The sequence below is a fragment of the Ovis canadensis genome, chromosome 1, assembly GCF_042477335.2.
Source record: "Ovis canadensis isolate MfBH-ARS-UI-01 breed Bighorn chromosome 1, ARS-UI_OviCan_v2, whole genome shotgun sequence".
In the NCBI taxonomy this organism is placed as follows: domain Eukaryota; kingdom Metazoa; phylum Chordata; class Mammalia; order Artiodactyla; family Bovidae; genus Ovis; species Ovis canadensis.
The window spans coordinates 38,620,577-38,638,445 of NC_091245.1; the positions used below are offsets into that span (position 1 = coordinate 38,620,577).

At 34.9% G+C, this 17,869-nt stretch overlaps 1 protein-coding gene across 7 annotated transcripts in view; it reads right to left on the reverse strand.

The window, feature by feature from the left end:
• The window catches only part of DOCK7 (dedicator of cytokinesis 7), a 190,676-nt gene that overhangs the window by 65,033 nt on the left and 107,774 nt on the right, over positions 1 to 17,869 (reverse strand). For 3 of the 7 annotated variants that reach the window (XR_011257554.1, XM_069592988.1, XM_069592982.1), the window contains exons 21-28: positions 16,984 to 17,148; positions 15,124 to 15,293; positions 12,947 to 12,991; positions 6,504 to 6,596; positions 5,209 to 5,298; positions 4,165 to 4,260; positions 1,290 to 1,430; positions 1,082 to 1,195 (exon numbers count right to left, since the gene is read on the reverse strand). Coding sequence is in view for 6 of the 7 variants with exons in the window: in XM_069592988.1 (XP_069449089.1) it covers positions 1,082 to 1,195; positions 1,290 to 1,430; positions 4,165 to 4,260; positions 5,209 to 5,298; positions 6,504 to 6,596; positions 12,947 to 12,991; positions 15,124 to 15,293; positions 16,984 to 17,148 (914 nt within the window). In the remaining variant the exon portion in view is untranslated. The remainder of the gene's footprint in view (positions 1 to 1,081; positions 1,196 to 1,289; positions 1,431 to 4,164; positions 4,261 to 5,208; positions 5,299 to 6,503; positions 6,597 to 12,946; positions 12,992 to 15,123; positions 15,294 to 16,983; positions 17,149 to 17,869) is intronic. The other 4 variants (XM_069592996.1, XM_069592989.1, XM_069593013.1 and 1 more) reach the window with 2 other exon arrangements.

Sequence of the window (17,869 nt, forward strand, 5' to 3'; positions counted from 1 at the left end):
CAATAATACATGAAATTTCAGGGGAAAAGGTAAGAATAATACATAGCGTGGCAAATACTTGCCAACAGATCAGTGCCCATGCATAGTTTCAACTTCTCTCTTAAAAAACAAAACAGGGATTTCCCTGGTGGTCCAGAGGTTAAGACTCCCAGCTCCCAATATAGAGGGCACAGATTCAATCCCCAGTCAGGGAAGATCCCACATGATGCATGGATCAGACAAAAAAGAAAGAAAGATACATACAATAATGGCATCCAACTGAACAGATTTTCAAAACTCTAAGTATTAGACTGCCAAATACCATTTTAAACCAGTAGTTCCCCTAAATTAATCTGTGGACCAGCAGGGAAGTACTTTACAAGCACTGTTTCCCCACTCCCTACCCCACCACCAGGATTCAAACTCCTCAATAATGCTGGGATGGGACACAAGAGACCTGTATATTTTTTTAAGCTGCCTTAAAAGGCAATTTTAGGATGATTATATAACTTAATACCCAAATGGTCTATCAGGACAAATAACTAATGTCTTCTAAAAGCCAGGTTTCATTAATCAGTTGAAAATTTTAACACAAAACCAGCTGTTTGTAGAAAAGTTCCAGGATACTTTTAGTTTAGAAAAGGCAGACGATGGTATTTGAGACTTGGGTAAACATCTGCCCATGATTCTGAACTCTACAACGTCTAAGGCTTCATCATGAGGAACACACAGCAGAATGCAACTGCTTTAAAAATCACTTAAGACAGAAAAGGTTGGGTTAGCTGTCCATTCAGTAAAAATGCTACTCTGGCATGGCAACCTGGAGCTGTTTTACATTTAGACTACTGACTTGATGGTATACTTCTAATGGGAATTAAAGAGTCATGAGTGGGCCAGGATAACTCAAGGAAAAGATGGCTCTACTGATAGCAGCTTGCCATAGTTCTATGAACTGATAAGTGTAATTTATTTTTGCCTTACTAATAAATATACCACTTTTAAAAAACATCACTATATAAATGTGTTCATGAAAGTTTCTTAGCTCTAGCCCTTAAAGAGCAAACACAGAATTTAAATTATTTCATTACTAATTATATTTTACCTGTTTATAGCAGGTCTTTATAAGGCTAAAGACAAATCCTCTGTCCATAACAGATAACAGATCATTGAGAAAAAATGCAAGGCTTGTGTTGAGTCTCTCAACCATTTCTGTGTCCTGGGAAACAAAATTTAATAAGAAAAACAAAAGTACGATAGTTTAATGTGTGCCTGAAAGACTGACTTAGTTTTTAAAAGTAAGTTATCATTACCTTCTGAAATCGTGAAACTATATCACTAGCAATTGTGCTGACAAGAGCAGCAATGTCGTCCATGAAACGTTCTGGAAAACGAGTCTTCCTCGGTGCATCAAGTTTATCATTAAAGTATAAGTGATGCACCATGCTCTTTACCTAAAAAAAGAAATAAGCCATTAGTTCAATTTCTTTTTTAAAAAATTGAAATATAATTGTTTTACAATGTTGTGTTAGTTTCTGCTGTACAAGGAAGTGAATCAGCTATATGTATACATATATTCCCTGTCTTGGACGTCCCCTCACCTCACTCCATCCCACCCATCTAGGTCATCACAGAGCACCAAGCTGAGCTCCCTGTGCCACAGAGCAGTTCTTATGGGTGTAACTAGCAGTTACAGAACTCTAAACTTTAGGGTCATTTCTGTCAATATACCACATGATTTAACAGAAGGCTAAAATACTCTTAACTCCTCAAATATTATGAAAAAGTTCCCTACAGTATTTTGTATGCTCTAAAGAAATATCAAACAACATACAACTCAATCTCTGTAACACCTTCATAAAACGATTCTGGCTATCAATGGGAAAAAAATTCTGGGTATGTCAACAGAAAAAAATTTTCATCCTTTAAAATTACTCTAAGTTAAATCTTTCTAAGACTCAGCAACTGTGCCATTCCATGTCCCCTGCAACTGGTAGCTTTGAGGGATCAGAAATCTTGACAGCATGTAGTATCTTTAGCACTTAGCATCCCGTGGCATATGGTGGGTGTACATTAAATACTGATGAATACATATTAAGAATAAAATGTTAGATAAAAATCAAAGTAATTTCAATTTACAAAACACTTTAAGATATAAATTCTTATCACAGTATGTACAATAAAAAATTTTAAATTCAGGGAAATTAATGACAAGATTTTACAGTTGGTAAATAGTAGAAACAAGTCAAACTGTACCATTTTGACTGTTTTGTTTTAAGAAATCTGACCATATATGTAAGGCTATTAAAAAAAACAGGCAAATTACTATTTTGATCTTATATTAAAAGCACATGAATTATAATCTGATGTTGAGTCTCCGGGGGGAGAAATGTGTTGCCTACCACTTACATATGATCCCTGACTTATTTTTCTGCTGATTAGAAAATCTCAAGAAGAAATTTCTTTTTAAGAAATAAAAAACAAAAACTTTTACTGAAGTATAGTTGATTTACAATGCTGTGTTAGTTTCTGGTTACAGCCAAATGATTTCATTTTGTATACATTCTTTTTCATATTTTTTTCCATTATGGTTTACTTCAGGATACTGAATATAGAGTTCCCTGTGCCATACAGTCGGACTGTGTTATTCATCTACTTTATATACAGTAGTTTGTATCTGCTGATCAGAAACTCCTAATTTATCCCTCTCCCATCCCTTTTCCTTTTTGGTAACTGTAAGTTTGTTTTCTACCTCTGAGTCTATTTCGGTTTTGTAAATAAGCTGATTGGCAGCATATTTTAGATTCCACAAAGAAGTGATACCATATGATATTTAACCTTCTGACTTTATTTAGTATGGTAATCTCTAGGTGCATCCATGTTGCTGCAAATGGCATTATTTGAATCTTTTTTATGGCTGAATATATTCTATTGTGTATCTATACCACATCTTTTTTATCCATTCATCTGTTGATGGACACTTAAGTTGCTTCCATGTGTTGGCTATTGTAAATAGTGCTGCTATGAACATTTGGGCGCGTGTATCTTTTCAAATAAGAGTTTTCTCCAGATAACATGTCCAGGAGTAAGACTGCTAGATCACAGGGCAACTCTAGTTTTAGTTTTTTAAGGAAAATTCATACTGTTTTTCATAGTGGCCACACCAAATTGCATTCCATGAAAATGGAATTGCATCCATGAAAATGCACCACAAATTGCATTCCCACCAACAGTGTAGGAGGGGTTCCTTTCCTCCACACTCTCTCTGGCATTTATCACTTGTAGGCTTTTTAATGATGGCCATTCTGACTGGTATGAGATAATACCTTGTCTAGTTTTAATTTGCAGAAGCAATGTCTTCTTATCCTCAATATAAGTAACATTCAATAATGAGAATGACTGTGGGTGGCATACTCTAGAACCTCCATTGTTTCTTTTCTCTCTTTTGTTGTTGTTTTGCTCTTGTTCTTATTATTTTACATAATTTTGGGGAAGAAAAAATTTCACTTTTTCTTTCAGAAAAAGAGAGGAAAGGCCTGAGTGCCAGAATACCTGAGTCTGAATCAGAGGTCTGCTGTCCACAAGCTATGTACACTTAAACAAGATCTTAATCTCTCTGTGCCTTGATAATCCCTAGGCCATAGGTCTGACCACATGGTGTGTGTATGTACATTGCTTTTATGTATATATGTATTTATGTTGTGTGTATAAATATTTACAAAAATATTAATTCATTTACTTGCTTTTAATATCATTTACTGAATTAAGAAAAACTTATTGTTGTTTTTTGTTGGTTATAACCACCGTCTCCCTTTTAAGAGCTTTCACCATTTTAAGAGCTTTCTAGCCATAAAAGCAGTAGGTATCTATAAAGCTCTTTTTATCTGGTATTGCCATCATACACTAGTATGTTTGGACTAAGACAGAACATATCACAGGTTAAAAAGATAGGTAGCTTCTCCAACTATTCCTAAAAACAAACTTAAAATTAGCTTTATAACTCCATCTAAATAGTGCTGATTATCCACAGTGTTATTTAGAGATATAGCAAACATAATTTTTCTTTGGCGGCACATGTAAAACTGTAACATGGACAACAGAGAAAGATTTCTAGGACGATAATAATGAGCCAACACAAAATTATTCAATAAGGAAAACAGTATTACAAAATGCATTTAGTTTGCTCACCATTAACTCAAAAAAGAACCAGGCTTGTTGCAAAGCTGATTCCCGAACGCTGCCACTGCAAACAACCCACTGCAAAGCCAGCTCCTCATGAAAAAGCTATCCAGAAGTAAATCCAAAGTTATTATCAATGCCAGGTCTGCTGATAACACAAATCAAATAATAATGCAAATACAAATGAAGATTTAATGAGGATAAGCAAAATAAGGCATGTGAACCATTCAACAATGCAGTGAGGACACCCATTAACGAAACGGCTATTTATACATGTAAGACAGTGGCATGTTGAACAGCTGAAAAAATTACATGTTATCTTGCAGTAAAATGTAATTTTAAAAGGACAGGTGGGAAAGAGCCTCCTAAATTGTACCCGCAAACAGAAACTAGATCAAAAGCTCACAGCTACAATAAAATCTGGCTTTTGTCTTACATATATATTTCAACAAATGCAAATACATTCACGAACTTTGCTGGTACAATTCAGGAAATACCTTTAAAAATTTAAACTTTGATATCAGCCATCAATTTTCAAGGTCTCAGGTATTTAAAGTCATTTTATTAAAATAGCAGAAATTTCCTGCCTTATAATGGATATGCATACAAAGCATTTGCAAAATAGTGTATATTATGAAAAAGGACTAACAAAACTGTGCATAAGGGAAGCAAATCAACATATCTTACTAAGAGTGATAATTTTTCTAACTCATCTTCCTTTCCCTGGAGATTTAAAACACAAAACAGAAGCAAGTTACAGAAACAGAATTAATAGTTTATCCAATTTTTGGTATTAAAATTTGATGATCAAATTTAAATCACTAAACTAAAAATATTCATCCACAAAGATATAAGCATTATAATAATGTAAAAGGACCTGCAATGGAGAGGCATGCCCAAAAAGGCATCAGACAAGCAATGCTTGCTCAAATGTATCTTTAAAAACAATCCAATTATTTTAACATCTTGTTCCGGTTATGTAAAGAAACCTTTCATCTACTTAATTGTTTGAATTATTTTCCCCCTATACAAACTGCCTTCATATGAATCTACCTTTTTAGTTGGTAAGCGTCCCGTTAATGTTTGTAAGAAACTTGACGTCTCTGTGTGCGAAGACATACGATTACAACTTCGATCCATAGCCTATGGAGTGGAGATGAATGAATGACGAGATAACATTAAAGTCAGCTGTGAATGACTTTGCACTTCAAGGATTACATACAATTTTTTAAATAGAGCTTTACTGTGGTTTCAACAACCATCTATTTTATTGCTCATCCCATTTTCACCATTTAAGTTGCTTTAATGACAATGTATTAGAAGTATCAAAATGGCTTCTATATATTTTATCCTTAAAGGGTAAATATTATAATGATAATATAAATTTAGAGTGCTGCAAAGAATGAAACTTTTATCTCTGTGATATATACACATGCATGTATCTAGTAAGAAAATGCAAAAAGTAAAAACATACTTCTCACTGGTCTCAGACCAAAAAGAGAAATCAAGAATTTTATATGTAATTTAAAAAATTAAAAGTTTAGAATGGTTTCTTTTATGTTTCACTATCATCAAAAATTATGATTCAGATCTGCCATATATGATATTAAATATAAATCATTTATAATAATAAATTTGCAATTAAATTTTTCCCTCAAGAATGAGAAAGAGCATCTTCCCCTAAAGCCAGCACACAGGTGAGAAGTATATTTTGAGGAATCATGCAGTATTAGCTATCAAGCAACTAGACTAAAGTAAGCAAAACCTAGTACAAAGAAGTTACAACAAATTTCATACTTTGCAACACAGTACAAATTAAAACAGATTTTTGTTTCTGGTACTTAATCTTACAGCATGGGGATCATATATGATTCACATTTACTTTCAGCTTATTAACAACATTTCTAGTCAGTGACTATGAAGAAAATGACAAGATAATAAATGCTAAAGGAGAATGACACAATAGCTACACTTTAAACCAAAAGCAAATGAAAAACTGTCAGGTTTTTTCCACACAAAATTTTTTGTTTAAAAAATTCTTCCTGAAGATGTGGTACCCCAAGGGTAGAAACTGTTATCAAAGCCATCAATTACATAAGCAGCAGGCACTGAAACATCAATGGGGTGTACAACGAATGAAGGAGGAGACAGGAAATAGGAAGGGAGAGTATTACTGGTGCAGTTGGTGGTATTCATGCATAGCAGTCGGAAAATGTGCTAAGTAAACAAAAAACACGCTTTTTTAATTATTAAAAAGCAAGCCACCGAAATCATAGTATATACTAAGAAGTAACGTTCTAAAGGGAAACATCAGCAGCCAAAAAAGAAACCTCTAACATAAACACCACCTGTGTTGATTCTGCACTTGGACTGGGGTTGGATCCCCATGGGGCAGCTTTTGGACCACCAGTGTTAACCCAGGAATTGGAGCGATCTAAACCCTAAGCATATAATAGAAAGCAGTTGGAAAGGAAAGAAATATTACATGTGGCATGCTATATTCTTAAAGAAATCCAGACTTTCCAATGCAAACATGTTTTTAATTAGTACTGTTAAAGCAACCAAAATTTTTAGGCATCTACAGAATATTAGTTCATCAAAATCATCTTATTACATAGTAACTTTTTTAAAATCACAAAGAAAATTAAGTATAGTATTTAATGGTAATTTCTCTTTATATAAAAGGATCAACAAACTTCCCACAGCAACCATCCCCCCCCAACTCTCTTTAAAGATGGTACAAGCTAGCAACAAACAATTTCCTCTGAATCTAACTGAGGTTTAAAAGAAAAAAGAAATGAAAGAAGAAAAACATTCCATTCTTGTCTAAAAGACTTTAAACGTCTGTGCAGCAATACTCCGTAATTGTATTTGAACTTGCCTCCTCTTTCACTCTCTTTTACGGACCAATAAGAAAAATTAGGCAAAAATTAAGAAAGAAAAAAAGATGCCCAATATATGCTCCTTCCTAAAAATGATAGTAGATTTGGAGTTGTCTTCAGTCTTATTGTGCTTGTTGAAAGTAAACATAATCAGTTAGTATTTTATACAAAAACTGTAAGAAAAAACCTTATGCTGGGGCTGTCTGTAAGATTTGTATCTTCATCATCACTATCATCAATCTGAAGTTAATTTTAATATGTATGACTACAAGTGACTTCCCTGGTGGCTCAGACAGTAAAGCGTCTGCCTACAATGCGGGAGACCTGGGTTCAATCCCTGGGTCGGGAAGATCCCCTGAAGAAGGAAATGGCAACCCACTCCAGTATTCTTGCCTGGAAAATCCCATGGATGGAGAAGCCTGGTAGGCTACACTCAATCCGTGGGGTTGCAAAGAGTCGGATATGACTGAGAGACTTCACTTTCACTTTCACAAGTGAATTATATCTATCTTCTCTGAAAGAGGTTATTATGACTTTAGGTAAAGGGAACTGGATGGCATCATCAATTCAATGGACATGAGTTTGAGCAAACTCTGGGAAATGGTGAAGGACAGGGAAGCCTGGATTGCTGCAGTCCATGGGGTCGCAAAGAATTGGACACGACTAAGCGACCGAACAACAAAAAGGGAACTGGGGCTTTAATTCAGTTTCTTAAACCTGATCAATCCATTTGAATTATAAAATTCAGATTCCAGGCCCACCCCGCCAGAAATCCTTATTCAGTAATCTGGGCTGGGCCCTGGAAATCCGCTGATAGAACTGAACAAGTTATAAGAGATTTTTAGAGGACTGCTGAAGATAACACAAGACAAGCCAAGTAGAAATATCAGGGCTGAGTATGAGCCCAGACAGAAAGCACCAAAGAGGGCAGGTAAAAGAAAACAAAGAGTAAACAATGGTAATCAAGTCTGTGTAGACATTAGTATCACCTGGGAAGGCTAAGGACAACCACCACAACACATGTGCAGGGCCCTACCTCCAAGGAGTCAAATAAGAATCTCTGAAAGTGAGGCCTATGCATGGATATTGCAGGAAGGAGGAGAGTGAAGGAAGAGGGAGGGAAAGAGGGGAGGGGAGGAAGGAAGGGGACGGGGGAGGAAGAAAGACACACTACTAGCTCTCAAAGGCTTATGTTTATAGGGAGAATATTTCCCCTCCTTTTTTCTGTACTTTTTTTCCAAAAATACAGAGAAGTTGACATGATGATATGGTAACTACCTATTTCCCCTCATTTTTGACACTGAATGTGTAAGATGAGAGTTAAAGTTGAAATGCAGGTTCTACTGCTTACTAATTGCAAAATCTAAGGTAAATTACCTAATCTCTTTCTCAGTTTCTTAGCTACAAAATAGGAATAATGACGTGTCTCCTTCATATTGTAAAGATCAAATTAAATAATGGAAGTAAATCACTGAATGTAATGCCTCAAACATACAAAATTCTTTAAAAAGTTTTAATAAAAACTTGCCCTAATGTTTTTAATGCTTCCTAGCAAAGTAAATTGGGCAATATTCAAATAGTATAGAATTATTTAATCAGTAAGTTTGTTTAAAATAAAATACCCCTATACAGACTTCTCAGAACTTCATTATATTATTTCAAATAAAAGCAAATCAGCACACAGTATGCTTTTCAGATAAATTAAAACAAAAACTTTCAGTCTCTCAAATTATGTCACTACCTATGCTACAAAAATAACAAAATACTATTTTTAATATTATTTAATAACAAAAAGTTTTTAATATTATTTTAATAACAGAAAAACAATTGTGCTCTCCCTACCACAAATTCTACAAAAAGAAAAACAGTAACTTTGGTGTAACACAAGTTTACTTTATAACCTCCTGCTTAACAATTTCCTTTAAGACACGTGCTAATAAGTAATGTGAGAATCAACAATAACCCTGTTTGTACCATTAATTATTTATTATATTCATCATATTGAGACTGAAGAGTTATAATCATATCCAGTCAAAGCTAACTATTTAAAGAAAACTGGCAGCCAATTTATTTGTAAAGCAAATTATTTCCATAATTTAAATGCCATAACATGAAGAATTATATCAAACAGCCCTCAGTTAAGCAAATTCATCACTGATATTTACAAATATAGCAACTATATTTATGGATCTCCAGTAGCAGAAGAGATTAACCATATGTGTGTGCACGTGCATGAAAGTGTTTTTGCTCTGTTTTTGCCAAATCTCTGTAATCTTATTGTTTCGTCCCTTAGGTGCAGACAGGCTCCTTCCCTGAACAAGCCAATTTCACTTGCCATCAAAACTCATGTTTTAATACAAACATTTGGCTTTATACCCACAAACCCTCAGCATAGTGGGTTTAGTAAGCTATGCATACAGTAAGCTCTCAATGTTTGAAAAATAAATGAAAAAGGAGACAATACATTAGAAAGAAACTAATTATCAATGTAAAATTGCTCTGGAATTTGACTGACTAAAAGCAATGAAGTTCAAACCTGATGTAACCATATATTAGTATTTACATAACAGATTGTTAAAAGAACATTGCTAGGATAAAGAAAGATCAGTTGTGGCAAAATAATTATGAAAAGTCTCACAAGTATGGTTTTATAGACACTAGAGTAACAAATGCCTGTTTATAGTATTTTTTAATTTTAGTAGTTTCACATTTTATATTAGGAAATGAAGTCTAACTGAAATGTTCATAAAACTAAATTTCTTAAAATCTTTAAGTATTTAATTAATCTTGCTAGCAAGGAGGCAAACAAAAGCATAATTCATTTTTTTTTAAATTGTTTACTCTTGGTAGAGATACTCAATGCTTACTTAACATTCTTTCATTGGATAGAGATCTTTTGAGCACCTTCCATATGCTGGACATTATAGCTACTTTAGATACATCGGTGAAGAAATATCTCTGCCTTCATGGAGCTTATACTCTAATCAAAGGAGACAAACACTGAAAATAAACATAATAGGTAACTAATTTATATTTGCTACATTAAAGATAGTCAATGTTATCAATCAAAGAAACAGAGTAAGGGGTGAGAAATCCCTGGCACAAGGCTGAGGAGAAAGGCACATTCAGACACTAAACTAAGCTGGTCAGAGAAGACCCTATGGGGAAGGCAGTCCTTTGTGTAAAGACTTAGGGAAGCAGAGGAGTTAGTCAAAGGATCTCGCTCAGAGAAATGACGTTAATCCAACTTAAGTTTTGTTTGTTTGTGATTTAAGCTTTTAAAGCAGCATTCTGGTTGCTACTGTGTGAAGTGAGTATAGGCGGAAAGCACAGAAACCATCTTTAAGGCTATTACATTAATTCAGGAAGAGATGATGGTAATTCAGACCAAATGGTAGTATTAGAGGTGGTAGGAAGTGGCTCTACTTTTAACATATGCAAATCTGAACCAAAGGGTTTTAAAAATGCAGCTGAGTTTAGAATTCCAGAGAGAGATTTAGAATTCCAGAGAGAGTTTTGAAATGTAATTTTTGTTAACTATCACAATATAATGATACTTAAAACAACTGGACTTCATAAGATCACCAAGTCGGGGAGTGAAGAGAGAAAGGAAAGCAAGACAAGGGGACTAGAAATAAGGACAGAAACCTGGGGCACTTCCAAATTAAGGGATCAGAAAAAAAAAATCTACGAAGGAGATTAGGTAGGTGTAATAAGTAAAGAGGAAAATCAAGAGAGTGTAGTGCTCTACAAACCAATTAAATAGAATAAATCAACGAGGAAGGAGAATTACTGTGTCAAAGCTGCCGTAAGATAGTGGCTCAGTGGCTTCCCTAGTAGCTCAGCTGGTAAAGAATCTGCCTGCAATGCAGGAGACCCAAATTCGATTCCTGTGCTGGGAAGATCCCCTGGAGAAAGGATAGACTACCACTCCAGCACTCATGGGTTTCCCTGGTGGCTCAGACGGTCAGGAAACCACCTGCAATGCAACCCAGAAGACCTGGGTTGGGAAGATCCCCTGGAGGGGGGCATGGCAACCCACTCCAGTATTCTTGCCTGGAGAATCCCCATGGACAGAACAGCCTGATGGGCTACAGTCCATGGGGTCACAAAGAGTCAGACACAACTGAGGGACTCAGCACACAACACAGCCAATGCAGGAGATGTGGGTTCGATCCCCTGCAGGAGAAATTGGCAATCCACTCCAGTATTCTTGCCTGGAAAATCCCATGGACAAAAGAGCCTAGAAGGCTACAACCATGGGATCACAGAGTCAGACACATGTGAGCAACTGAGCACACACACCCATAAGGTAAAGTAAGTCAAGTGTTGAGGCTCAACCATCAGGTTTAAGAATATGGAGTGCCTAGAGAGCCCTGAGAGCATTCAAAGGGCTTTTCCAGTGGCCATGTATGGATGTGAGAGCTGGACTGTGAAGAAGGCTGAGCGCCGAAGAATTGGTGCTTTTGAACTGTGGTGTTGGAGAAGACTCTTGAGAGTCCCTTGGACTGCAAGGAGATCCAACCAGTCCATTCTAAAGGAAATCAGTCCTGGATGTTCATTGGAAGGACTGATGTTGAAGCTGAAACTCCTGTACTTTGGCCACTTCATGCGAAGAGCTGACTCACTGGAAAAGACCCTGATGCTGGGAGGGATTGGAGGCAGGAGAAGGGGACGACAGAGGTTGAGATGGCTGGATGGCATCACCGACTTGACGGACATGAGTTTGAGTGAACTCCGGGAGTTGGTAATGTACAGGGAGGTCTGGCATGCTGCAGTTCATGGGGTCACAAAGAATCGGACATGACTGAGCGACTGAACTGAACTGATGCGTGGAAGATCAAAGAAATATGTTTGAAGTAGGGTAATGAGAGTTAAGGGCTTCCTTGGAGACTCAGTAGTAAGGAATCCACCTGCCAATGCCCTTGACATGGGTTCTATCTCTGGGTGGGGAAGATCCCCTGAGGAAAGGAAATGGCAACCCACTCCAGGATTCTTGCCGGGGAAGTCTCATGGAGAGAGGAAGCTGGTGGGCTGCTGTACATGGGGTCACAGAAGAGTTGGATATGACTCAACAACTAAACAACAACAAACCAATGGGAGTTAAAGAACAAGAGTAAAAGCATTGAAGACAGCAAGTATAGAAAATGCTTTTAAGGAATTCTACTATAAAAGGTAGAAGAGAAATGGTAAAGAAGCTACTAGAAGAAATATTAGAGGAAAAAAACCATTTTAACGGGAGAAATAATAGCATGCCTGTACGTGGATGGGATGATTTAGTAGACGGGGAGAAACTGAAGATGTAGGAGAGAGATAAACACTGTTGGAGTGGGGATCCCGAGTAGGTGAAAGGGGATGGAAGGTTGTATACAAACAGAGGGAATGGGCAGGTCATCTATGACAGACATAGTAGTAGTAGGTCGTAGGAGATGGTAGTAGTTAAGGAGATGTGATGGTCAAAGGTTAAAAAAGTTTTCCTCTAATGACCTCAATTTTGTTAATGAAGTAGGAAATAAGGTGAGAAGGACTGGTGGGGAGCTGTTAGAGGATCTGAGGTACAAAAGAAAGCATGCAACCTTTTTCCAGGACAATGGGAAAGTAGATGGAATAAAGAAATATACTACAATTGTTTGACAGCATTAAGGGTTCTCTTAGCCTCAAGAGAGCCTTTAATTTCAAATAAGACCAGTCATGGCATTTCTCAAATCATGTTTAGCAGTATAAGCAGTCAACAAAATTCAACTATAGTTTGAGGTTTGGATTAAGCAAGTAAAACGAAGTGAGAGGAAGATAAGGGAACTGAGGTCTGTTTATAAAGGTACTAATTATAATGACTGCTCATGGAACTTAAGCTGGCTAAATTGGATGAAAGAACATTAACAGGGTGAGGTACAGTAAAAATATCTTACCATCAAGTGACTGGAGGTTGCAGAGTAATTGTTGGAGTTGGGGTACTAGACAGAAAAATATGAGCTAATGATTAGAGAACAAGAGGCATGAAATTGAGATTATGAGGATTAAAGTTATCCGTTATGACAAGACCAAGGGTACGACCAAGGCTAAGGCAGCACGAAAGACAAAAGTCATTAAAGAATTTCTCAAATTTCCAAGTCAACAGAATCAGAATAAATGAAGAGTAGGTATAAATAAACTTCAGATTCCTTATAATTTTCCAATGAGATAAAAGTTATACACCATTATTATTAGGGATTATGACTAAAGGGTAGGCCAAAATGGAGGTAGCTATCAAAAATTTTGCAATAAAAAAAAAGAACACAGAAAAAACATTTAAATAAAATTTGATTAGGACAAAACTATACTGTCATAAGACAAAGTCTTATAGCGGCTTTCTCAGACGTTTCCATATATCATAATATCAGAAGCAAGTTTGCATCATTATTAAGCCCCATTTGATGAACCACTTGAAAAAAGGCAAATAATCATTCCAATATATGTACATCTTTGTTCTAAATCGTGATGTGATAATCTATCAAACACATCATATTAAAGGAAAACACCAGAACTATGCTAAATCTTATAGAAATTAAAAGGTGTTTCAAAAGTAGAACCTTGAGGAAAATGGCGTCTATAGCGCTTTAACAGGAAAACCTCTTATAATTCACAAAAGAAATTCATTCTACTGAAGAACTGCAGTTACAGTAAATTATGCTAAGTGTCACTTCTATTACAGTGAGAAAAGATCAAGAATGAAGACAAAGATAAAAAACCTTTTCCTAGACATGGAAAGATATGTGGGGGGAGAAAAGCTTTCTCTTTAGTAATTAGGAATTGTTACTCTGCAGGATTCATGTAAAAACATCTGTACAACACAAAAAGTGAAGTTTGTTTAATTAGAGTAACATCTATTTGGATCTTTAAATTATTGAAATTAAAAAAAAATATTGAAATTCACATTTATTTTTTAAATTAAAAAGCTACAAAATATTCTTTTCACTTTCTCACAGACCAGAAATTACTTTAAAAATATATTTTTGGTCTGTGAGAAAGTACTTTAAAGTTACTTAAAAGGCATTTTAAAATGAGCAGTAATAAAGTTTATTAGAAATTTTTGAATGCAAATTTCTATAACTGTATGAATAGATTTTAGTAATTCTGATGTGTTTGGTCAATATCCAAGTATTTCACATAATAAACAAACTCAGATCTTTTTTTTTTCAAAAAGTCTATTATAGCTCAGACTAAGAGTTAAACAGAGACTGCAGAACATTTACTAATTCTTTCTCATACCCTAATCAAGAGACTAAATGCCAAAGAAAAGTTGGCTATGATTCTATAAACAATGGTGTCTTCCTCCTTTCCAATAGCAAAAAATCTACTTAAGATGGTTTGGTCAAAACACAACATAATATGATTACTTGGCCTCAATCTTACTGCTCTTTTTTTCCACTTTAATTTTCAAACCGAGTTATTTTTGTACTTTAATTATAGTAAGGCAATGACTACTTGTTCCTTAAGTATATGTGATGGGGAGGTAATAAGGATGGACGCTTAAATAAAATACGGCTGGATCTTATACTGGCTGACCTCTCCCTTGTTGTCTGGAATAATCATTAACCATGATTAACTAAATCACATTTTTCTAATCCTGGAGCACCTTACATAGAGTTTTCCACGTGAAACATAGCTCTATTACCAATTAATTGTTAATCATTATTATTTCTATTTTTAGAGAAGTGAGACTCATATTTCAAGTCAATAATATGGTCCCACTGGACAGCAGTCACAGGTCTCTTAACCCTGTAGAACACCAATATAACCATTTTTCACATGATGATCAGACAGACAGTGAGTTGTATGTGACTAGTCGTTCTGGACAAATTTTGAATTTGGCAGATTTTCTTAAGCATAGTGCACAAACGCGTTTGTAATAGCAAGCACATTAATAGAAACATCACTTATGTGTTCACTGATAGAAGAGAAACATAAAATTTATTACTAATTCAAATATATTTTAAAATTCTTATTACTAACTCAGATACATTTTAAGAATAAAGTAAAACAACTGGATATCTCTCATTTGTTCATGAACTGAAAACTAATTTACAGATGTATATCTTCAGTTTACCTTACTGCTGATGATTGACCGTACTTCATCATCTGGGGACGTGGGAGTTCCAGATATATCTGGATTACTATTACTAAGGCTCCGAGAACGATTTAAATTAAGGCTTGCAGGTCTCACAGCGGATCTAGCCATTGTGGCATAATGCACTGATCCTCCCAAACCCCCAGGACCTAGAGTTGTATATAAAACAGCACATGATTAAACAGTTAATTGGGAAAGGACCTGAAAAAGTCTCTTCCACTTTACAAAATTCCATAAAGGTCATAAATTGCTTTTATTTCTAAATGAAAATAATAGAAACAAGAAAACCACTCCAGACCTCATGAGAGCTATACAAAGATAATTTTTTACAGCAGCTGACAAAGCCCTGTGAATTATAAATACAACCATTATCTCTTCAATGTTTCTACATTCTGTATTACACAAGGAATAAAAAACAAAGTAATAAGAAACATATACAAATGTCATTTCGCTTATATATGAGGGTATCTAGGACCCAAAGTGCTCCAGCTAACATCTTTCCCTTTTTTCCCACCCACACCTGCTCTGCCCCTTGACACACAGTCACTAAGAGGGAGATCCAATTTACCGTCAGTATCTTAAATGAAGCTATGGCTATATCTCTATCTTCATCAGTGATAATTTTTAACTATAACAAAATAGCATCTTTATAACATACATACACAAATAAAGATAATTCTCCTAAAAGCCCAGGTTATATGAAAAAAGCAAAGAATCCCTTTTCTGTCTGAAATCAAGCCTGATACCATTATTCAACCAGGATCTATAAATATAAAGTACCCAACAACTGTAACTCCATTTCTTATTTAATGAAATTTTTCTAAGTGTCATATTTGCAAATGACATACACTTGTCAACTGAGTAATTTATAGTCTTCAAGTCAGCATGTGAAAAAGACATTTTGCAAAATCTGTGAAATTCTCAGTGTACTAATTGAAACAGTAAATGGAGCAGCATTACATATAGTCCATAATCACCTATACTCAGAGACAAATTTAGAAATTAAGATAAGATTACAAGAGTCAATCAGTTCTCTTTTTGCAATTAATAAAATGCACTATAACTTAGATTATTATTATACCTAGTTTTCTGAGTGAATGTCAGAATTTCTTGTCATCATTATTTATGTTAACACTGACAATAGCTGAAAAAGGGCACTTACCATTTTCACTAGTGATGAATGATGACTCTTACAGACAAATATGTAAACAGGTTGAAAAGTATGCACAACATAATCATTAACCAACTAACTAAATGATTAAAGGGTGATTCAAACACTCAGATATCCCCCCTACCACCACTACCACCAATGTCATATAAAACACAAGTAAGTGACTACTTTGGGCTCTAGTATCCAGAAAGGCTATATTATTTTATTGACCATGAAGAGATCAAAACTTTTCTAGAGGATCATCCTTTATATCACTGCAGGTTTCACAAGGTTATCAGGAAACTACTGAGCCACCATGTTTCTTCTTTAATGTCCAATAACACTCTATATGACAAATATAACATTCTATTTATCTTAACAGGAAATGAGAAATGCTTCCAGAAACAGAAGTTATTTTCAAGGTTCATTTCCAAAACTTAATTCAACTAAGATCTCTCTAATTCAAATTAAAGGAAGCTGTACAAATAATGATGCTTTAAAATGTAACCTATTTATCCCTTTAACTCCTGTAGCTAGCATAGTCCATGGCACTCAGCAGGCATTCAACAAATGTTTGTTGTTGAATAAACACATCAGACTATGCACTTCAAGATTATTTCAATCCTGCTTATAAACAATAAATACATAATCTATGCAAGATAGTTTCATAGTAAAAAAGAATAAAATACCTGGTGATGGTGAATTCGGGTAAGTATTTGGCAACCGAAAAACATAATAGATATATGATGCAAGAAGGCTGTTTCTGCCATGCTGGTCATGATTTCCTTCCAAGTTTTTGTGAAGCCGATTTATAATTGATGCCATAGCTTCAAATGATGCTTGACCTAAATTAACTTTTAAGAAGGAAGAAAATATTTTTTGCACTAACATTTTTCGACTGTAAGTTATAAAAACATCAAAGTTTTACCTCCACTGCATACATTAAGTATGACTACACACAGTAAGTGTTTAAGATGATATTTGACATTAATTTCATGGTATCTATTTATGATATTGTATTAACTGGGTCAAAAATATTTTTCTCAACAAAATGAGAAAAATCTAATTTTACAGATCTAAAATTACCTGGTCTTGCTTACTACAAAAAAAAAAATCATCAAACAGGTACCCACCATTTTGTAAAATAATACAAAGTATATGATAAGAAAAAAATCTATCTTGTTAGAACCTTTGAGAAGTAACTTCTCATTTTAAAGATGATGCTAAGAAACTAAATATCATACATTAAGCACATTACTTTTGCTTAAAAAATAAAAATTAACAACAAAAGTAGATTATTAAAATATTAACATGAATAGAGCTGATAAGCTACTTAACTGAAAACAGAATCTGTAAAAGGATTAGAAGGACAAAAGGGTAGAAAACCAGGATGAGTTAAGTTCACTACACATTAAATGCCAAGCTAAGTAATACCTACTCAGCCATGCAAGTCAGTATATAACTTGCAAAAGCTGGAAAATTCTGATAGCACAGGGAATAAATGGATAACCTAAACAGCTATTCTGAAAGCGTCACATTTTATGATTTATTTCATCGAGACAGGAGTTTATGAAC